Source organism: Heptranchias perlo, chromosome 5 (genome assembly GCF_035084215.1).
Source record: "Heptranchias perlo isolate sHepPer1 chromosome 5, sHepPer1.hap1, whole genome shotgun sequence".
In the NCBI taxonomy this organism is placed as follows: domain Eukaryota; kingdom Metazoa; phylum Chordata; class Chondrichthyes; order Hexanchiformes; family Hexanchidae; genus Heptranchias; species Heptranchias perlo.
In genome coordinates, this window is record NC_090329.1 from 101,944,527 (window position 1) to 101,962,249 (window position 17,723).

The 17,723-nt window shown below is 41.7% G+C and overlaps 1 protein-coding gene across 3 annotated transcripts in view; it reads left to right on the forward strand.

Moving 5' to 3' along the window:
* phip (pleckstrin homology domain interacting protein) overlaps positions 1-17,200 on the forward strand; it is a 219,148-nt gene extending 201,948 nt beyond the window's left edge. For 2 of the 3 annotated variants that reach the window (XM_067984931.1, XM_067984933.1), the window contains exons 39-40: positions 3,118-3,276; positions 11,502-17,200. In XM_067984931.1, the coding sequence (XP_067841032.1) occupies positions 3,118-3,276; positions 11,502-12,175 (833 nt within the window). In that variant the 3' untranslated portion in view covers positions 12,176-17,200. The remainder of the gene's footprint in view (positions 1-3,117; positions 3,277-11,501) is intronic. The other variant, XM_067984932.1, reaches the window with a different exon arrangement.
* Positions 17,201-17,723: the final 523 nt, after the last annotated feature.

Here is a 17,723-nt window from a genome sequence, read left to right on the forward strand (position 1 = left end):
TTTCTTAACGCAGTCCAGCCGTACCACTCCTTGGGCCCCGTTTGCTTCACAAGCAGGAGTGAATTTTCTCTAGATCTTACGCCATCCTGGTCGTTGCTATGCAAAAAAGGCCAAAACCCATCTTCGTGAACAGTGTCAGATATATGTCCCACTGTTGTAGGGCCAGAATGTGGGCCAACACAACTTATCCTCTTCTTGGTGTGGAACCCCAATGTCTCCCACTTCCTGCCATTCCGGCGGCCATATCTTTGCCTCGAAGAAGATTGGGACGAAATGTCCTCCCTTGAGCTTGGTTACCCTTTGCCCATTTATGACTGGCCACACAACTGGCATCCTATAATCCGGGCAGGTACACTTGAGACATACACCTTTTCCTTTTGCGACGTGGTCTGTTGTCATTGTGACTTTTACATTTCATTGTGTCATAATGGAGTAGAGCCCGAGCTCCGGTGAGGGAGGGGGCAGATGTCTTGATTCCTCCTTCCGCTGTGATGTCACATTCCCTGATTGACTGTACCCTAATTAGCACGAGTATTAGTATTGCTGTCGTAATTACCCCGATCATCTTATTATCGTCAGTGTAACTTAAAGACCAAGCATATTATGTGTTATTTACCAGTTTCACCTCTGACCTTTGCTGACTTAAGCTGATTAATGTGGTACCATCTCATGACCTTTTTCTTTCTCTTTGCTGTGTACTGTATTAAATATACTGCTGGACTAGCTCTCCCCACTATTGGAAAAGGTCCTTTCCATTTTGGTTCAAACATGTGCGCTCGTTTCCCATAATTTAAGACCATAACTACATCTCCTACTTCAAACTTGGAAGGTTTTGCCTTTTTGTCGAAATACTTTTTGATCTGATTTTAGATTTTCCAATATTCAGCGCTACAAATCTGTTAGTTTTATTTGCATTTTCCACCATTTGATTCAGCCATTTGTTTCCAATTGCTCCTAAAAGGAAAGGTGTCATTTCGTTCACGTCAAACAATCGGTTCCCAAAAGCAGTGGGATGTTCTGTTGGTCCCTGTACGGTCTGCCAACAAATCTGCATTAAATTTAGGCTGTTTATTCCCAATAAGCCCACTATCTCTCCGAACAATACATCAGATCCATTCGCAGCTTCATAAATCGTGGGGCCGAGACACTGTTTCAAGTTTCCATCGAGGGCTGCAAACAGAACAGTTTTTAGGTCTGCATCCTCCAATTCCCCGCATCCTCTTCTAAAATCTCCCCAGGCTCTAATGAGTACAATAGGATCATTCCCATTTTTAATGGACTCTAATTCTCTAGTCAGGGCAGCTGTTTCGTCGGACCTCAGGGGTCTATTTTCACTGTGTTGTGCCGTGACCGCTCCATATGGGTTACTTCTCACACTGGTTGTTATCACATTTACGGGCTGGTTTCCCCAACCTCCACAATCAGGATTATTACAACATGCTGCCTCTCTACCCAAAGAATCCCAATTTACATCATCTTCTCCGTTTCCTTCTCCTACCCCACAGTTTGGTCTTCCTGTGGTGATAGCTGATACAAGGGCTGCCTGTTGTCCTAGTTTGACCTGCAACTCATATTATTAGCTGAAACTTGGTGTGATCTGCCTCCCTGGCAGGTCTATTTACCATTTCTCTAAGAGCTCCTCACGCATCTTCTAATCGTTGTCTCAAGACATTGTTTTCTCTCTTTAATTCATCAATTCTATCTTTCATTTGCTGCACTCCTAATCCCTGCACAGCCGTAGTAGCAGCTCCTGCCTGCATTAGTCATTCTACATCTCAGATCTCGATTCTTACTTTTTAATTTTTCACATTTCTTTTCTTTTTCTTTGTCTTTTTGACTCTCTTGTGTTACTTCTTTTAATTTTTCCTCACTTCTCCGTGCACTGAAATGAGCTGCATATATTAACAACTGTCTAACCTTTGTCTAACTTCAACTTCTTGTCATTTATTTGACCCTGAATCCACTGTACTATTGATTCAAATGTTCTGTCTCCACTTGTCAGTACTGGCACTAAATCTGTAACACAGATTTTCTCTAGTTTCTTCTGTAAGGCTTTTTCTACCTCTGTTCTTCCTTCCATAGTTAACTAAATTACTGGTAGGTGGTATCACTTCCTATACTCCCTAAGGTTTCCTTCCTTAACCAACTAGGTAGGTCCTCTGGTCAGTCCTAGGACCTTCCTTTTACTCAAAGGAGGTGAGCACCTTTGTCAAGTCCCACCGCGATCGCCAATTATGTAAGACAAATTCGGGCCTGACACCAATTGGTTACAGTGATTGTTCTTTTATTTTGAGCACAGGCAAGGATTAACACGTACAAGTTTATAAGTGGTAATTTTACAGAGAATAAGGAATTATATTAACTGATTGTCTTCTGGATAGGGACTGTAACTTGGTTGTTGCTCGGAGTTCTCATCTTGTTCCTCTACCCTGAACCCTTGTTCGAGCTGAATATTTATACACGGTCAAGAGTCGCGCCCGCGCTTGGTGGCGTGACGGCAAGTCATCATTTTAGCTGAGGATCATGTAGCACGCTGACTTAACATCATCAAATTGCTGAAGAGGTTAGGGCTGATAATAGTAAAAGTAAGTTTTTAATCCTTTACTACTGTCATGGTGGGATTTGAACTCCCATTCACTGGATCACACTCAGATCCTTCATGCTCATCAGTTTATCCCTCCACTCCCCTCTTTTGCTGAATACTGCTCAACACACCACCCCCACCCCCCGCAACTGAGCTGAGAGGACAGGACTGACTTGGCTGCTTTGTGATTGGTTCCCAAGGGACTGTGAAATGAGAATCATTCACTTCTTCCACAACTAAGTTCCTTGTACTGGTCTGCCTTTTGAATCCCTCATTATATGAAGAGAAATTTGAGCAACATTGTCAGGAGCCAAGCACGCTGTCACTTGAGTTATCAGGCCCAGAATCAGTATCTGTATTTTATAACAAATTGTTTAATAATTTATAATTATGTGAACCTTGCTATGACTAGTGTTCTACAACATCTGCAAAAAAAGCACTTAACTGGAAATATCAAATGCAATTATTCTAATGGTAAAAGGAAAGACATAATGTATTTAAGACTTTTTTCCTCTTTTTAATATTTAATTCAGCAGACAATACCTCTAAGCCATCGAAAGCCCAGAACAATATCTGTAATCCTAAACTATCTGAATCAAAACACAATACTCAGACTGCATTGACAGATGAAGGGCCGGAGAAAAGGAGGTTAACGCGAAGAAATAAATCAACACCATATAAACAACCTAAAGGCAAGTATCTTAAAACTGGCTTCCTCCATCCAATTGTTTTTGTAGTGAAATATCTAATTGATTGTTTTGATGGCCACAAAAATATTAACTCTTCTTAGTAGCGAATAACTTGTTAATGTGTAGTAACCCGTTCATATTTTTCAGCCAATACATGTCACCCACCTAGCTATCAGGTTAATGATTAGTATTAGTATTACAGTAAAGGGACTTTTCCGTTAAACATGATCTAAGAAACTACACAGAAAAAAAAATCCTCTGGTCAGTATGTGTTAATGACATCGTAAATATAGTTGGATAGATTTCTTATTTCCAACAAAATCATAAAAGTGTTCGATTAGAATATGCTTATGATTTCACTAGAAATAATGATCAGAGGAAATTCTCCCAATTATGTTTGCAATGTTAGTACTACGTAGCAACCAGTGAAAACTTCCCATTATGTTTACAATATTACTAACACATAGCAATCAGAGGAACTGTTCCTGCTACGTTTACAATGTTCCTAATGCATAGCAACCACAGGAAATTTTGCTGCAATGATTACAGTGTTGCTAATGCGTAGCAACCAGAGGAAATCTCCCCACTATGTTTGTAATTTTGCATAATTTTCCAGGAGAAATCATTCCCTCAGATCATATACTAATTATATCATGTACATCAGTAGTTTTCAAAACTTTTCTGTGCTGAGGAACCCTTGCAATGATAACAACTTGCATTTATATAGTGCCTTTGACGTAAAACAAAATTCCAAGCACCTCACAAATGAAATAGATGGGGTAATGGACGGCAAGCCATGGAGGAAGAGATTAGAAGGGGGTGATTGAAGGCATGGTTGAAAAGATAGGTTGATAATGTTTTTAGAAGTGGAAACATAGAGGGATTTAAGAAGGAGTTCCAGAGAGTAGGGCAGAGGTAGCTGCAAGCTCTGCTGCTACTGGTCAGACAAAGGGAGGGTAGGATATACAAATGGGTACAGGACGGGATATAAGGGTGGAGGATATCGTAAAGAGATGGCCAGGCTATGGAACGATTTGAAGATGAGGATAAGGATTTAAAATGTAATGCATTACAAGACAGGGAGCTAGCATAGGTCAACAACTACAGAGGTGATGAACTAGTGAGACTCGGTTTGTAATTTTAACCCCCTAGAACGGGTGGGTTGGCGGCGGGTGGGTAGTAAAAATAGTTTAATTCTTCAGCGGTACCGCATCCTGGCTCCAACAGTGCCACTTCCGGGTTTAACCCAGGCGCGTTTGGATGCGCGCACACAACAGAAACCCGGAACTCTCGTCCCCACTTAAAGCCGGCGGGCCAATATTTAAAAGGATAATGTATCTCAATGCGATAGTTGAGGAACTTAATTTTTTGTGTATTAGAAATGTAAAACAAATTTAACCTTACCTGTTCGGGTTTTCCATCACTTATGATTCACATCAGGTGAAAGCAGGCAAGAACTTTGAGTCATTTGGGAGCTCGTGCCGTTCCCGAACCCATAAGTCCCGCCGGCAATTAAAGTCAGCGGGACGATATTTAAACCAACAGTTCAAGTGCTTGAAGTATTTGAAATGTGCATGAATGTAATTAATTATGCTGGCAAGCGATTTCAATGCTGCCTCATAGTGTTTCCTGTGCTGTGTGAAACACATCATGGGGAAGGAGTCATGTTTCAGCCGGCAGCCATTTGGACATTTAAATGCCTGTTTGACAGATGGGGATAAAAGGTGAGTTATTGCAGCAGGGTACTCAGTTCTCTCAGACAAACTTTTGGCTGTGAGGTCTTTGTGATTAGACTGAAAATTCTTGGTTTACACTCAGAATTGTTCACATATTTACTAACTTTTCGGACCCCCTTAAACTGACACCATCAGGATGGGGGACGCGATGGCTCCATTCACTACTACATCCGAGGACGAGCAACATCCTCGCCAGGCACGGCGTGCACTTCCGCCACTTGCAGCTCCACAACACAGTGCTGCGCCACAGGCACCTGCACAAGAGCACAGAGGGGGACAACAGAGGGAGCGATGTTGCAGAAGGCACTACCCTCATCAGATGGTCTACAGACCGAGGCTCAGTTACCTGGACCTCTCTGAGGAGCAGTGCATACGGACGCTGAGAGTGAGTCGCCAGGTGGTCGCAGACAACTGCAGCCTCCTTCAGGTCGAACTGCTCCCAGCTGGGTCTGGTGGCATCTCATTACCCGTAGCAGTTAAAGTGACCACTGCCCTCAACTTCTTCACCTCCGGATCATTCCAGGGTGCCACCGGTGACATCGCCGAGGTCTTTCAGACGTCTGTGCACAAGCGCATAAGGTAGGTCACCTATGGCTTGTTCCGTAGAGCCTCGCAATACTTCAACTTTCCCATGGACGACCTCAGCCAGACGGAGAGGGCAGTGGGATTCCACTCTGTGGCTGGCTTCCCAGGGTGCAATCGATTGCACGCATGTAGCAATCCGAGCACCTACACATGAGCCAGGACTGTTCATCGACACTCCATCAACGCTCAGTTCGTTTGTGACCACCGCAAAAGATTTCTTCACGTGTGTGCCAGATTCCCTGGCAGCTGCCACGATTCGTTTATTCTGAGGGAATCGAACATCCCAGGGCTCTTCCAAGCAACAAACACACTTAAGAGTTGGCTCCTCGGGGACAAGGGATACTCCCTACAGACATGGCTCATGACACCTCTGAAGAACCCCATCAGTGAGCAACAGCGTTGATACAAGACAGCCACGTCACCACCAGGTCTATAATTGAACATGCGATAGGGTTGCTGAAGATGCGTTTTCGGTGCCTCGATTGTTCTGGGGGAGTGCTTCAATATGCACCAGCGAGAGTGGGTCGCGTTATAGTAATGTGTTGTGTCCTGCACAACATGGCGCAACAGAGAGGGGTACCTGTTGAGGAGGCCCCATGCCCTCACCCACCATCCATATCTGCTATCCACATTGAGGAGGAGGAGCAGGAGGAGGAGGAGGAGGCAAACCCATGGGCAGAGCAGCAGCTCACTGGCTGCTCATGAGGCCAGAGAGTTTTACATTTCTAATACACAAAAAATATGTGAACGCTTCTCATTCATATGTGAACGCTTCTCATAAGATCAGAAAGTGAGAAGAGTCCAGTCCTCACACCACCTGAAAAGACCTGCGCCCATCCCTGCCCCCACCCCCGCACAAAACAGTCCTGCAACTACACATACACCCACTGTAAAGTGACCCAATGGGTGGCATCAAGTGTCGCTGTTCATGGTGAAGCACATGAAAGGGCGTTATCACAAAAGTCAGTCAAGAATGGGCAAGACGTGGCAGTAGTGGTGAGAATGATAACTATTAATGTGAATTTAACAAAAACCAAATATAAATGAAAAACATGACAGTCTGTCAGACACTCTTGTGCATACACTTCGTGATCACAAATCCTTAGCCTTTCTCTTCCTACCGCTTCTACATGGTCCATCCCCTGTGGCTGCAGCAGAGGTTGTGGCAGGTTGCTCATGTCCATGGCTGAACTGCTTAGATGCTTTGCGCAGAAGCCGTCTGGGTTTTGGAGCCCATGAGGGCCCCTCCAAAGACTACTCCACCTGCACCTGTGCAGGGGCTGACTCGGCCACCTGGAGAGGAGGCAGCATTGCGGGTACTGGTTGAGAGGGGGGCAACGGGTGAGACATGGGATCGCTTTGAGTGGCGTTGCCACTTCCATGTCCCCCTTTGCCATCATCCCTCTCCTGGGCCAGGCCCACATCACTCCTACACCCTGCTGGATAACAGTTTGGAGGATATGTGTGATGCCTTGTAAGTATCTGTCTGCCTGTTTAAGGCAGCAGAATGTTGTTCACCCTGAGTCCGAACGGCCATTTGTGAGCCGTGCTTGAAGCTCAACGGAGATGTTCCTGCACTTAGCTGCGACACTATCTCAGACATTTCCGCATTTACCTGCAACACTATCTCAGACGTTTCAGCAGTTACGTGCGACACCGTCTCAGACAGTTGCTCACTTCCCTGTGACATTATCTCAGAGATTCCCTCCCGTACCTGTGCCACTATTCCACTAATGCAGGAGATGTACTCCTCTATCCTCTGCACTATTGTGGAGAGTGTGTGTGGCACCTGTTCCAGTACCTCGCAAATGTGCTGCTGTCCTTCGATCATTCTCCTTTTAAAGGATGGCCCCTGGGGTTCAGCATCTGTGTGCAGCTGAGCAGAGCCTGGAGAGGAGTGTGCCCACCGATGCGGACACTCCACAGCTGCCCCGCCACCAATATCTGCTCATGCTCACTTGTGTGTGATGAATCACCAGGTGCAATCCCAACTAACTGACTACTAGGACCCACCGAGGTGTGAGTATCTACGCTGGTGGATGGCTCGCTAAGATGTGACGTTGCGCCCTCAGAGGCCTGGAGCTCCTCTGAGGAATCGCCCTCTGCGGTCGTTGAAGGGCCTGGAAGAGAACAGAAGGCAATATTAAGCATCATCACAGATGTGTCATGTTGCAATGAGCATACTGAGGTGTTATACACACCAAGCATTGTTAACATCAATTCATGTTGTGTGTGATGAAAGTTAAAGTTGTTTCACCAGATGTTTGTGGGGTGCCAGTCTCGGCAACCCCGACGGACAGGCACTTGAGGGTGTGGCTGATCTGCAGGGCTTCCTCCCCCGCCTCTGTGAGGGCCACTATTTGTTGTGGCCCCCCCACCCCCCTCCAGTCCTCGCGTGCATTTTACGCTCTCCTCCTAGAAGGGGAGAATGTACAGACGTTCTGAGTGAGTGATGGTGAAGTGGCCAACCGATGAATGCATTGCTTTGGGTGAGGCTGACTGTGAAAGAGGTGCATCAGAGGGTATGGGACAGAGACATCACATTGGATGAGGATTGGGGTGAGTGGTAGTGGTGGGGTCACAAATGGGGAGGTCAGGAAGTGCAGGTAAGTTGAGGGTGAGCCTTAAGTGGGAGTGAGGAGTGATGTGATGGAGTAGTGTTGGCAGTGCAGAATGAGTTGGGCTGGGGGGTGGGGATGATGAGCACCATGGAATGCAGGAGAATCAATAAGTGTACCTATTTTTGCTGACCTAGTTAGGTCATTGAAATGCTTCCTGCACTGGACCCAGGTGCAGGATATGTTGCTGCTGCTCCTCTGCCACCTCGAGCCAGGCCTCTTGGTGGTAGAGGCAGGGCCCTTCCTCCTGTCAACCGGGTAAAATGGTTCCCTCTTCCTCCTCACCCAGACCAGTAGCAGCTGAAGTGAGGCATCATTGAATCTTGGAGCAACCTTGCCCCTGTACTGCTCCATTGGGTCTTCTTGCTCCAGCAAAATCCATTGAAGCAATGGCCCTTTAAATCCAGATTGTTCCCACTGCGCAGCTTTCGGACGGCAAACCAGATTAATGGCCAACAATTAAGTTGCGAACACGTGGGGAAAGGTAAGTTTTTATCAGTCGGGTTTGCTGTGCACCCATTGACCACCCCCCGCCTCCTGCCGCCCTTTTAATATTGAGCCCATGGTTGCAAAGTGGCCATGGTTAGGAACTAAATATTCCAGGGTACATGATGTTTAGAAAAGTCAGGCAGAACGGAAAGGGAGGGGGTGTAGCCCTAATAATAAAGGTTGACATAAGGACAGTGGTGAGAAAGGATCTCGGCTCGGAAGATCAGGAAGTAGAATCAGAATGGGTGGAAATAAGAAATAACAAGGGGCAGAAAACTCTGGTGGGAGTAGTTTATAGGCTCCCTCATAGTAGCAATACCGTTGGACAGAGTATTAATCAAGAAATAATAGGAGCTTGTAACAAAGGTAATGCAGTAATCATGGAGGACTTTAATCTTCATATAGACGCGACAAATCAAATTGGAGAAGGTATTTTGGAGGACGAGTTCATGGAATGCATTCAAGACAGTTTCCTAGAGCAATACATCATGGAACCAACCAGGGAACAGGCTATTTTAGATCTTGTATAATGTAATGAGACAGGGTTAATTAGTAATCTCACAGTAAGGGATCCTCTCAGGAAAGAGCGATCATAATCTAGTATTTCATGTTGAGTTTGAGACCCATGGCTCACTAAAGAAGTTAAGGATAATATTAGATTAAAAGAAGAGGCCTGTAACGTTGCCAAGAAGAGTAGTAAGCCTGAGGATTGGGAGAGTTTTAGAAACCAGCAAAGGATGACCAAAAAATTGATAAAAAGAGAGAAAATAGAATATGAAAGTAAACTAGCAAAAAATATAAGAACGGATTGTAAGAGCTTCTACAAGTATGTAAAAAGAAACAGAGTAGCAAAAGTAAACGTTGGTCCCTTAGAGGCTGAGACAGGAGAAATTATAATGGGGAATCAGGAAATGGCAGATGCGTTAAACAAATATTTTGTATCTGTCTTCACAGTAGAAGACACAAAAAACATACCCGAAATAGTGGAGAACCAAGCGTCTAATGAGAGTGAGGAACTTAAAGTAATTAATATCAGAGGAGAAAAGTACTTGAGAAACTAGTGGGACTAAAAGCCGATAAATCCCCTGGACCTGATGGCCTACATCTTAGGTTCTAAAAGAGGTGGCTGCAGAGATAGTGGATGCATTGGTTATGATCTTCCATAATTCCCTAGATTCTAAAACGGTCCCAGCAGATTGGAAGGTCGCAAATGTAACCCCGCTATTCAAGAAAGGAGGGAGAGAAAAAACACGGAACTACAGGCCAGTTAGCCTGACATCATTCGTCGGGAAAATGCTGGAATCCATTTTTGAGGAAGTAGTAACAGTGTACTTAAAAAATCATAATATGATCAGGCAGAGTCATCATGGTTTAATGAAAGGGAAATTGTGTTTGACAAATTTATTAAAGTTTTTTTTGAGGATGTAACTAGCAGGGTAGGTAAAGGGGAACCAGTGGATGTCGTATATTTGGATTTTCAAAAGGCATTCGATAAGGTGTCAGAAAAAAAGGTTGTTACACAAGATAAGGGTTCATGGGGTTGGGGGTAACATGTTAGCATGGATAAAGGATTGGTTAATGGACAGAAAACAGAGTAGGGATAAACAGGTCATTTTCAGGTTGGCAGGCTGTAACTAGTGGGGTGCCGCAAGGATTGGCGCTTGGGCCTCAGCTGTTTACAATCTATATTAATGATTTAGATGAAGGGACTGAGTGTAATGTATCCAAGTTTGCTGACGATACAAAGCTATGTGGGAAAATAAGCTGTGAGGAGGACACAGAGAGTCTGCAAAGGTTTATAGACAGGTTAAGTGAGTGGGCAAGGTGGCAGGTGGAGTATAATGTGGGGAAATGTGAGGTTGTTCACTTTGGTAGGAAGAATAGAAAAACAGAATATTTTTTAAATGGTGAGAAACTATTAAATGTTGGTGTTCAGAGAGTCTTGGGTGTCCTGGTACAAGAAACACAAAATGTTAGTATGCAGGTACATCAAGCAATTAGGAAAGCAAATGGCATGTTGGTCTGTATTGCAAGGGGGTTGGAGTTCAAAAGTAAGGAAGTCTTACTAAAATTGTACAGTGCCTTGGTGAGACCTCACCTGGAGTACATCATACAGTTTTTGTCTCCTTATCTAAGGAAGGATATACTTGCCTTAGAGGCGGTGCAGTGAAGGTTCACTAGATTAATTCCTGGGATGCGAGGGTTGACCTTTGAAGAGAGGTTGAGTATACTCTCTGGAGTTTAGAAGAATCAGAGGTGATCACACTGAAAAGTATAAGATTATGAGGGGGCTTGACAGGGTAAATGCTGAGAGGCTCTTTCCCATGGCTGGAGAGTCTAGAATTCTGGGGCATAGTCGGAGGATAAGGGGATATTTAAGACTAAGATGAGGAGGAATTTCTTCACTCAGAGGGTTGGGAATCTTTGGAATTCTGTACCCCAGAGGGCTGTGAATGCTGAGTCGTTGAATATATTCAAGGCTGAGATACATTTTTGGACTCTCGGGGAATCAAGGGATATGGGGATCGGGCAGTAAAGTGGAGTTGAGGTTGAAGATCAGCCATGATTGAATGGTGGAGCAGGCTCGAGGGGCCCCATGGCCTCTTCCAGCTCCTATTTCTTATGTTTGACCCAAAACTTGAACTTATACATCATTAACTAAAAAAAAGTCACAAAATTAAGAATGTAATTTTAATAAAATTCAATTTCATTATTCAAAGAGTAATACTTTGTACATTTTATATTACCTTTATGTATATACTTTCTTTACATGCATATTTATTTTCCATTTACTATGTAGGTAACATTCAAGCTGAATCTTCAGCACAGAGGAGCCCACAAATAAATGGACACAGTGCATGTCTCTCTGAACCTGTGGTCAAGAGAGGTCCTGGTAGGAAACCAGAGGTGGTAAAAAGTCTTAAAGGACCTGGTAAGAAAAGAGGTAGGAAAAGTAAAAAAGAACTACTTGGTTTTGGACATGAGAATGAAATGAAGAAAGCAGAAGTAAAAAGAGACTTATCCAATGAGAATGGTGAAGAAGCTACCTCAGAAAGCAGCTCTAGTTCAGAGAGCAACACACAAAGAGAATCTTTGCAGAAGAAGCCAACAAGAGGCAGGAAACCCAAAGGAAAGAGTCTACAAGCTAAATCCAAATTGACAGTTGCTGCTAAACGTAAGATGCAGACGAGGAGCAACAGTAGGAAGCCTGAAGAGCCTGTGGAGCCCGTGGAGCCCATTGAGCCAATAGAGCCTGTGGAAGAGGACGAAAGGACTGAGGAGGCCATGAGCTCTAAATCTGTCATGAAAACAAGGAATCAAGGTAGACGGACAACATGCTACAATGAGGAGGATTCAGAGGAGGAGCAAAGGCAGCTGCTGTTTGAAGATTCCACTTTAACTTTTGGAACATCCAGTAGGGGCAGGCTGCGGAAACTGACTGAAAAAGCAAAGGCCAACCTGATTGGTTGGTAAACGTCAGTAGTGTTTTGTCTACTCAATGAAGCTTCTTGTTTAGACAAGAACAGGTAAGGGATTGTTGCACTTGAGGTCACTGCATTCTCACTTGCAGACCGGTTGAAGATGTGATTTAAGTTTGGTGTAATGAGAAGACAAAATGAGCAAGGACTGATCTAGTAACCATTTAATCTCTAGAAAGTTTAAGATCTTGTTTTGTATTCACTAGTTACTGCCTGGTACATTTTATCAATGCACAAATTTTTAATGTTTGCCAGCATTAATTCATGTTAGAATATTGGCGTTCTGATGTACATTTTCACCTTCTACTTCCATCTAATGTCCTCTGAAGAACTGCAGATTCTGGCTTTGTTTTGGTGGTGGGGACACACTTGCAGACTAGCGGGTTGGGATCAATTAGTATTTGCACTTGTCAATCATTAATCGTTACAGATTTGCCAACTGGTTGCTTCTAAATTCGGTAAGTTCTTTTCATCTAAAAAAAAATGCCTTTTAAACTTCTGATTTTCATTTTTTTATGTGTGGAGATATTTTAGTTATTCCATTCTGTTTTTAATCCGTTATTTGAACCTGCCAAGCATTTATGAAAGTCATCTAAAATAATAAAATCAAATACATTCAAAATGTGATTTTCCTGTTTTAGTATCCCTGCAAGCATGTGTAATATTTAGGTGAATTGTTTGCTGCCCCAAAAAGGTCTGCATTGATGGTCATTCAATTTCAGAAATGTACATTGGTCAGTATTTTTAAAATTTCTTAGTTTTCCTTAAATTTCTTAGAGTTGGCATATATTCATATGTGTAGTATTATTTACCTTCAGTACAAAATGTAAACCATCTATGTTGTGCTGCCTTGCATTTTTTAGGGAGAAGGTTGAAACAGTGTTGTTGTTTATCATTAGATTGGTTTGTACATCCATGATGAGCTCCCTGTCTTCATAGGAACAGGAGTAGACCATTTAGCCCCTCGAGCCTGTTCCACCATTCAATGAGATCATGGCTGATCTGTGACCTAACTCCATATACCCGCCTTAGCCCCATATCCCTTAATACTTTTGGTTAATAAAAATCTATCAATCTCAGATTTAAAATTAATAATTGAGCTAGCATCTACTGCCGTTTGCGCAAGAGGGTACCAAACTTCTATCACCCTTTGCGTGTAGAAGTGTTTCCTAACTTCACTCCTGAAAGTAAGTCCTGGCTCTAATTTTTAGGCTATGTCCCCTAGTCCTAGACTCCCCAATCAGCGGAAATAGTTTCTCCCTATCAATCCTATCAGTTCCCCTTAATATCTTGAAAACTTCGATCAAATCATCCCTTAATCTTCTAAATTCAAGGGAATACAACCCTACTTTATATAATCTTTCCTCGTAATTTGGAGTCCAGGTATCATTCTAGTAAATCTACGCTGCACTCCCTCCAAGGCCAATATATCCTTCCTATGATGCGGTGTCAAGAACTGAACACAGAACTCCAGGTGTGGTCTAACTAGGGCTTTTGTAAAGCTGCAGCATAACTTCTACCCCCTTGTATTCTAGTCCTCTAGATATATATGCCAGCATTCCATTAGTCTTTTTGATTATTTTCTGTACCTACCCATGACATTTTAATGATCTATGTACATGGACTCCTAAGTCTCTTTGAACCTCCATTGTTTCGAGCTTTTCACCATTTAGAAAGTAGTCTGATCTATCCTTTTTAGGTCCAAAGTGGATGACCTCACACTTGCCTACACTGAAATCCATTTGCCACAGTTTTGCCCATTCACTTAGTCTATTAATATCTTTCTGTAATTTTATGCTTCCGTTTACAATGCTGCCTATCTTTGTGTCATCGGCAAACTTGTACATGTGGTTCTTTATCCCATCATCTAAGTTATTAATAAATACAGTGAATAGTTAAGGTCCCAACACAGATCCCTGTGGGACACCACTAGTCACATCCTGCCAATTTGAGTACCTGCCAATTATCCCTACTCTCTGTCTCCTGCCGCTCAGATAATTTCCTAACCATGAGCTTCAGCTTTAGTTAACAGTCTCTCATGAGGGACTTTATCGAATACCTTCTGGAACTCCATATAAACAACATCCATAGGCATTCCCCTGTCCACTACTTTAGTCACCTCTTCAAAAAATTCAATCAAGTTCGTCATGCATGACCTACCCTTTAAAAATCAATGAGCCTATTTAGGTTGAAGTCTGAAAGCTTAATCAAAAGCAAAATACTGTGGATGCTGGAAATCTGAAATAAAAACAGAAAATGCTGGAAATACTTAGCAAGCCAGGCAGCATCTGTGGAGAAAGAAACAGAGTTACCTGAAACGTTAGTTCTGATGGAAGATCATCAACCTGAAACGCTAACTCTGTTTCTTTCTCCATAGATGTTGCCTAACTTGCTGAGTATTTCCAGCATTTTCTGTTTTTATTTTTGAAAGCTTAATGCTAAGTTGGTAAGGATGTTAAAAGCTGACTTTTACTCTTATTGTGAATCCCAAAATATGTGCCATCAAAGCTTGTCAAAAATTTTCCATTTACATGCTTTGCTTTTCCAGTTTCTGATCATTTCATACACTCATTATCAATCAGCAAATGTTTGCAAGTGTTTGCGCTATGTGTCACTATCTGCTCATTGCTACTATGCAGGTACCATTATGTTCTTGTCATCAAAAATACATTTAGATAGTTACTTTGCCAGACATTTCAGGTTGCACTTTTTCTCCCCCAAGTTAACAGTCAAGTCCTTGCTCATTTGTCAGTCATAATGTACTGCAGAGAACCCACAGTTGACTTCAAGTGCATTTGGGCACCTGCAATTCAAGCGTTTTAAAGAATTGCACCAATGGCCCATCATGTTCCCACTGTAGTGTGAAGCAATTGTAAGCTGCTTCTCCCATTTATTGAATGTAGAGGCAAACAAAAAAGACTGCATTGCACTGGAACTGAGTGGTTGTCTCTTGCTTACCTTACACAATCAGGAAAAAAAAACTGTTGGCGAATTAGAAAAGGAGACTGGTTTTAGTTATGCTTTCACAGACACAAAAAAAATTATTGTATATTGTAAGTAGAAAAAAAATATTTTAAGATATAGAACAGGGATGGGGTTGAGATGTGCCGTCTATTCAAATGGCTTTATAGCACACTCACATATAAACGCTGTCCATCTTTATAAAGGATTTATGAGAACATGCCCAACTCCTTTATTGGTTGGGAAAAGTTATGAGATTTTAGGATTATCAAGCATGTGAATCGTGCCGAAATTTCCAGACTTGTTTAGTTTGTGAGAATTTCCCCCACCCCTTCAAAGACAGAAAACAGTACAGGATTTCATGGGAACTTACTTGGCACTGGTACGCAATTAACAAATGTCATGGTTTAAAGGTCCCATTGTATATGAATATTAGCTCAATTACCCTTACTGGGCTTTCTAGAGAGAAACATGGTTTAAAATTCATTCCATGCAGTAATCTGTTCTGGAGCTTGCACCCTATTTTCTGATTTTAAAGAAAAGTTGGCTTTTTTGTAATCAGTATGTTTTAAGTGGTCAAATGAATTTTTATTGGATGTTTGCAAATAGTACCTTACTACACAGTGTCGTTTTGTGCACTTTCTGCCTATGTCCACTATGCTACATTAAGTCAGTATCTTCCCTCGAAAGGAATAGCATTTGGTGATTGTGCCTTGAATATATATTTTTTTTTCTTTTTTCTTGTTAATGGTTAGGGCTGGGACAAAGATTGTTACACTCCGGAGCTTTTCTACCTTTTGACACCACCTACTTATATGTATATAACAGAAGCAAAACTGTGTTTTTAACATGAGAGCACAGATAATCACTTGTGAAAGTGATGAGATGCCATGCACTGCATGCAGTAAATGTATACATGATTGCAGATCATTTTTCTTCCAAACTGCCAAATGTAAACAGTACACTCTGAAGCAGAATATTTCTTTAAGATACTTAGAATTTTGTCCCAGTTCTGATTTCCCTCTGGCAACTTATGGGTGATGTTTGATTTGACTGCATAAGCACTTCATCTTCTCACTGAGATGCGCTTATTTTCTTTTGCAGTTCATTTTTCTAAAGTAATGTGACAATTTTTGATTTCTTGGTTTACCATTTTTATTTGATTGGATTTTTAAGACAATTAGTTGTTTTATAAAATTTGTTTTTAAATAAGATCACCACCCACTTATGAGTTTTTTTGTATTAACTGTTGGTAAGAAAAGCAAACAATTTTCTTTATTCATCACTTACAAATACTACAGATATCTAGAGGAGGATCATACTCATTAAAATACCAATGTGCTATATCCGATGGTCAAGTTTGAGACTGTTGCTATGGTATGTACCCATGCATCATTCTGCCTTTTGTTTAAGTATCTGCTTCTGTTAAAAAAAAATTTAATAGCCAGTGAACCAAGAAATAATTGTCATTTTCTGTACAAGTTAAATGTGACCTTGTTTCATTCTTACTGGTCCTTAACAGTAATGCTCCCACAAACTGAATTAAAGTGTCTCTTTCCCTTTTGTAATTCTTTGTCGAACATTGTGTAAATAAAATAATGAATACTTGTGAATGAGTTTTGAGGCCATATCCTATTTAGGGGAGTCTGATAAGAATTAAATCTGAACAGCTCGTGAATGTCATCAGAACCCCGAGATTAGGTCAACCTTTTAATTCACTCACTGATATGTTTGTCATATAACATATACTGTGTTTGGAATTTTAGTTGAAGTTATTACTGTTTTGTGAAAATTTGTGGGTTTCTTGATGTTTTAAGAGCATTTTGGAACATCAGTGCATAACATAAATGGTATTCATTTTAAGGTGTTTATTCCCTTGAAACATCATTACTGTGGGTTTATCAAAAATAATTTGCAGCGGATTACAGGGAAACTCCATGCACAGTATATATTATAAACTTCTGTTATACTGTTCATATCTGCAGAACAGCATTTTGCCATTTCCCTTTAGGATCCTTATTCCGGTCCTATTTTTAAAATAAAACTTAATTCAAGAAAATTATTTTATGAGAGGTTGATCTTTGTCTTTATTAAGTTTGAGGATTCATGATTTTTTTTGTATTTGAACATGCAGCCAAAGTATGCAAGCTTCTTCCTCCTCCACCCTTGGAGAAAAAAATGGGGATAAAAAGAATGTATTAAGTTTCATAATGTGTTCATTTATGTATTTTGGTTACGTATCTGAAATAAAAGCAAAGAAAATGTATGTAAATATTGCACAAAACACCTACGTTTATGAATGCTGTATAGTACTGATTGTTGTTTATGCTAGCATTCCCCTCTATTTACAATTACCATTTCATTATTGATTCTAAAGGTCAGGCCTCTGTACAAAGGAGGCACAAACATTTGCCTAAAGTGTATGACTTGCATGCTGGGTTTAAAGATGGTTAAAAGGCAGTTTTTGCAAATTAAACTGACGTTTCCCTCCCTCTGAAATTAAAGAAAATCCCAGAGCATGCTTTGTAATACAGAACAATGTCATATACACCCTATATCTTTGCTATTCATTTTTTTATATA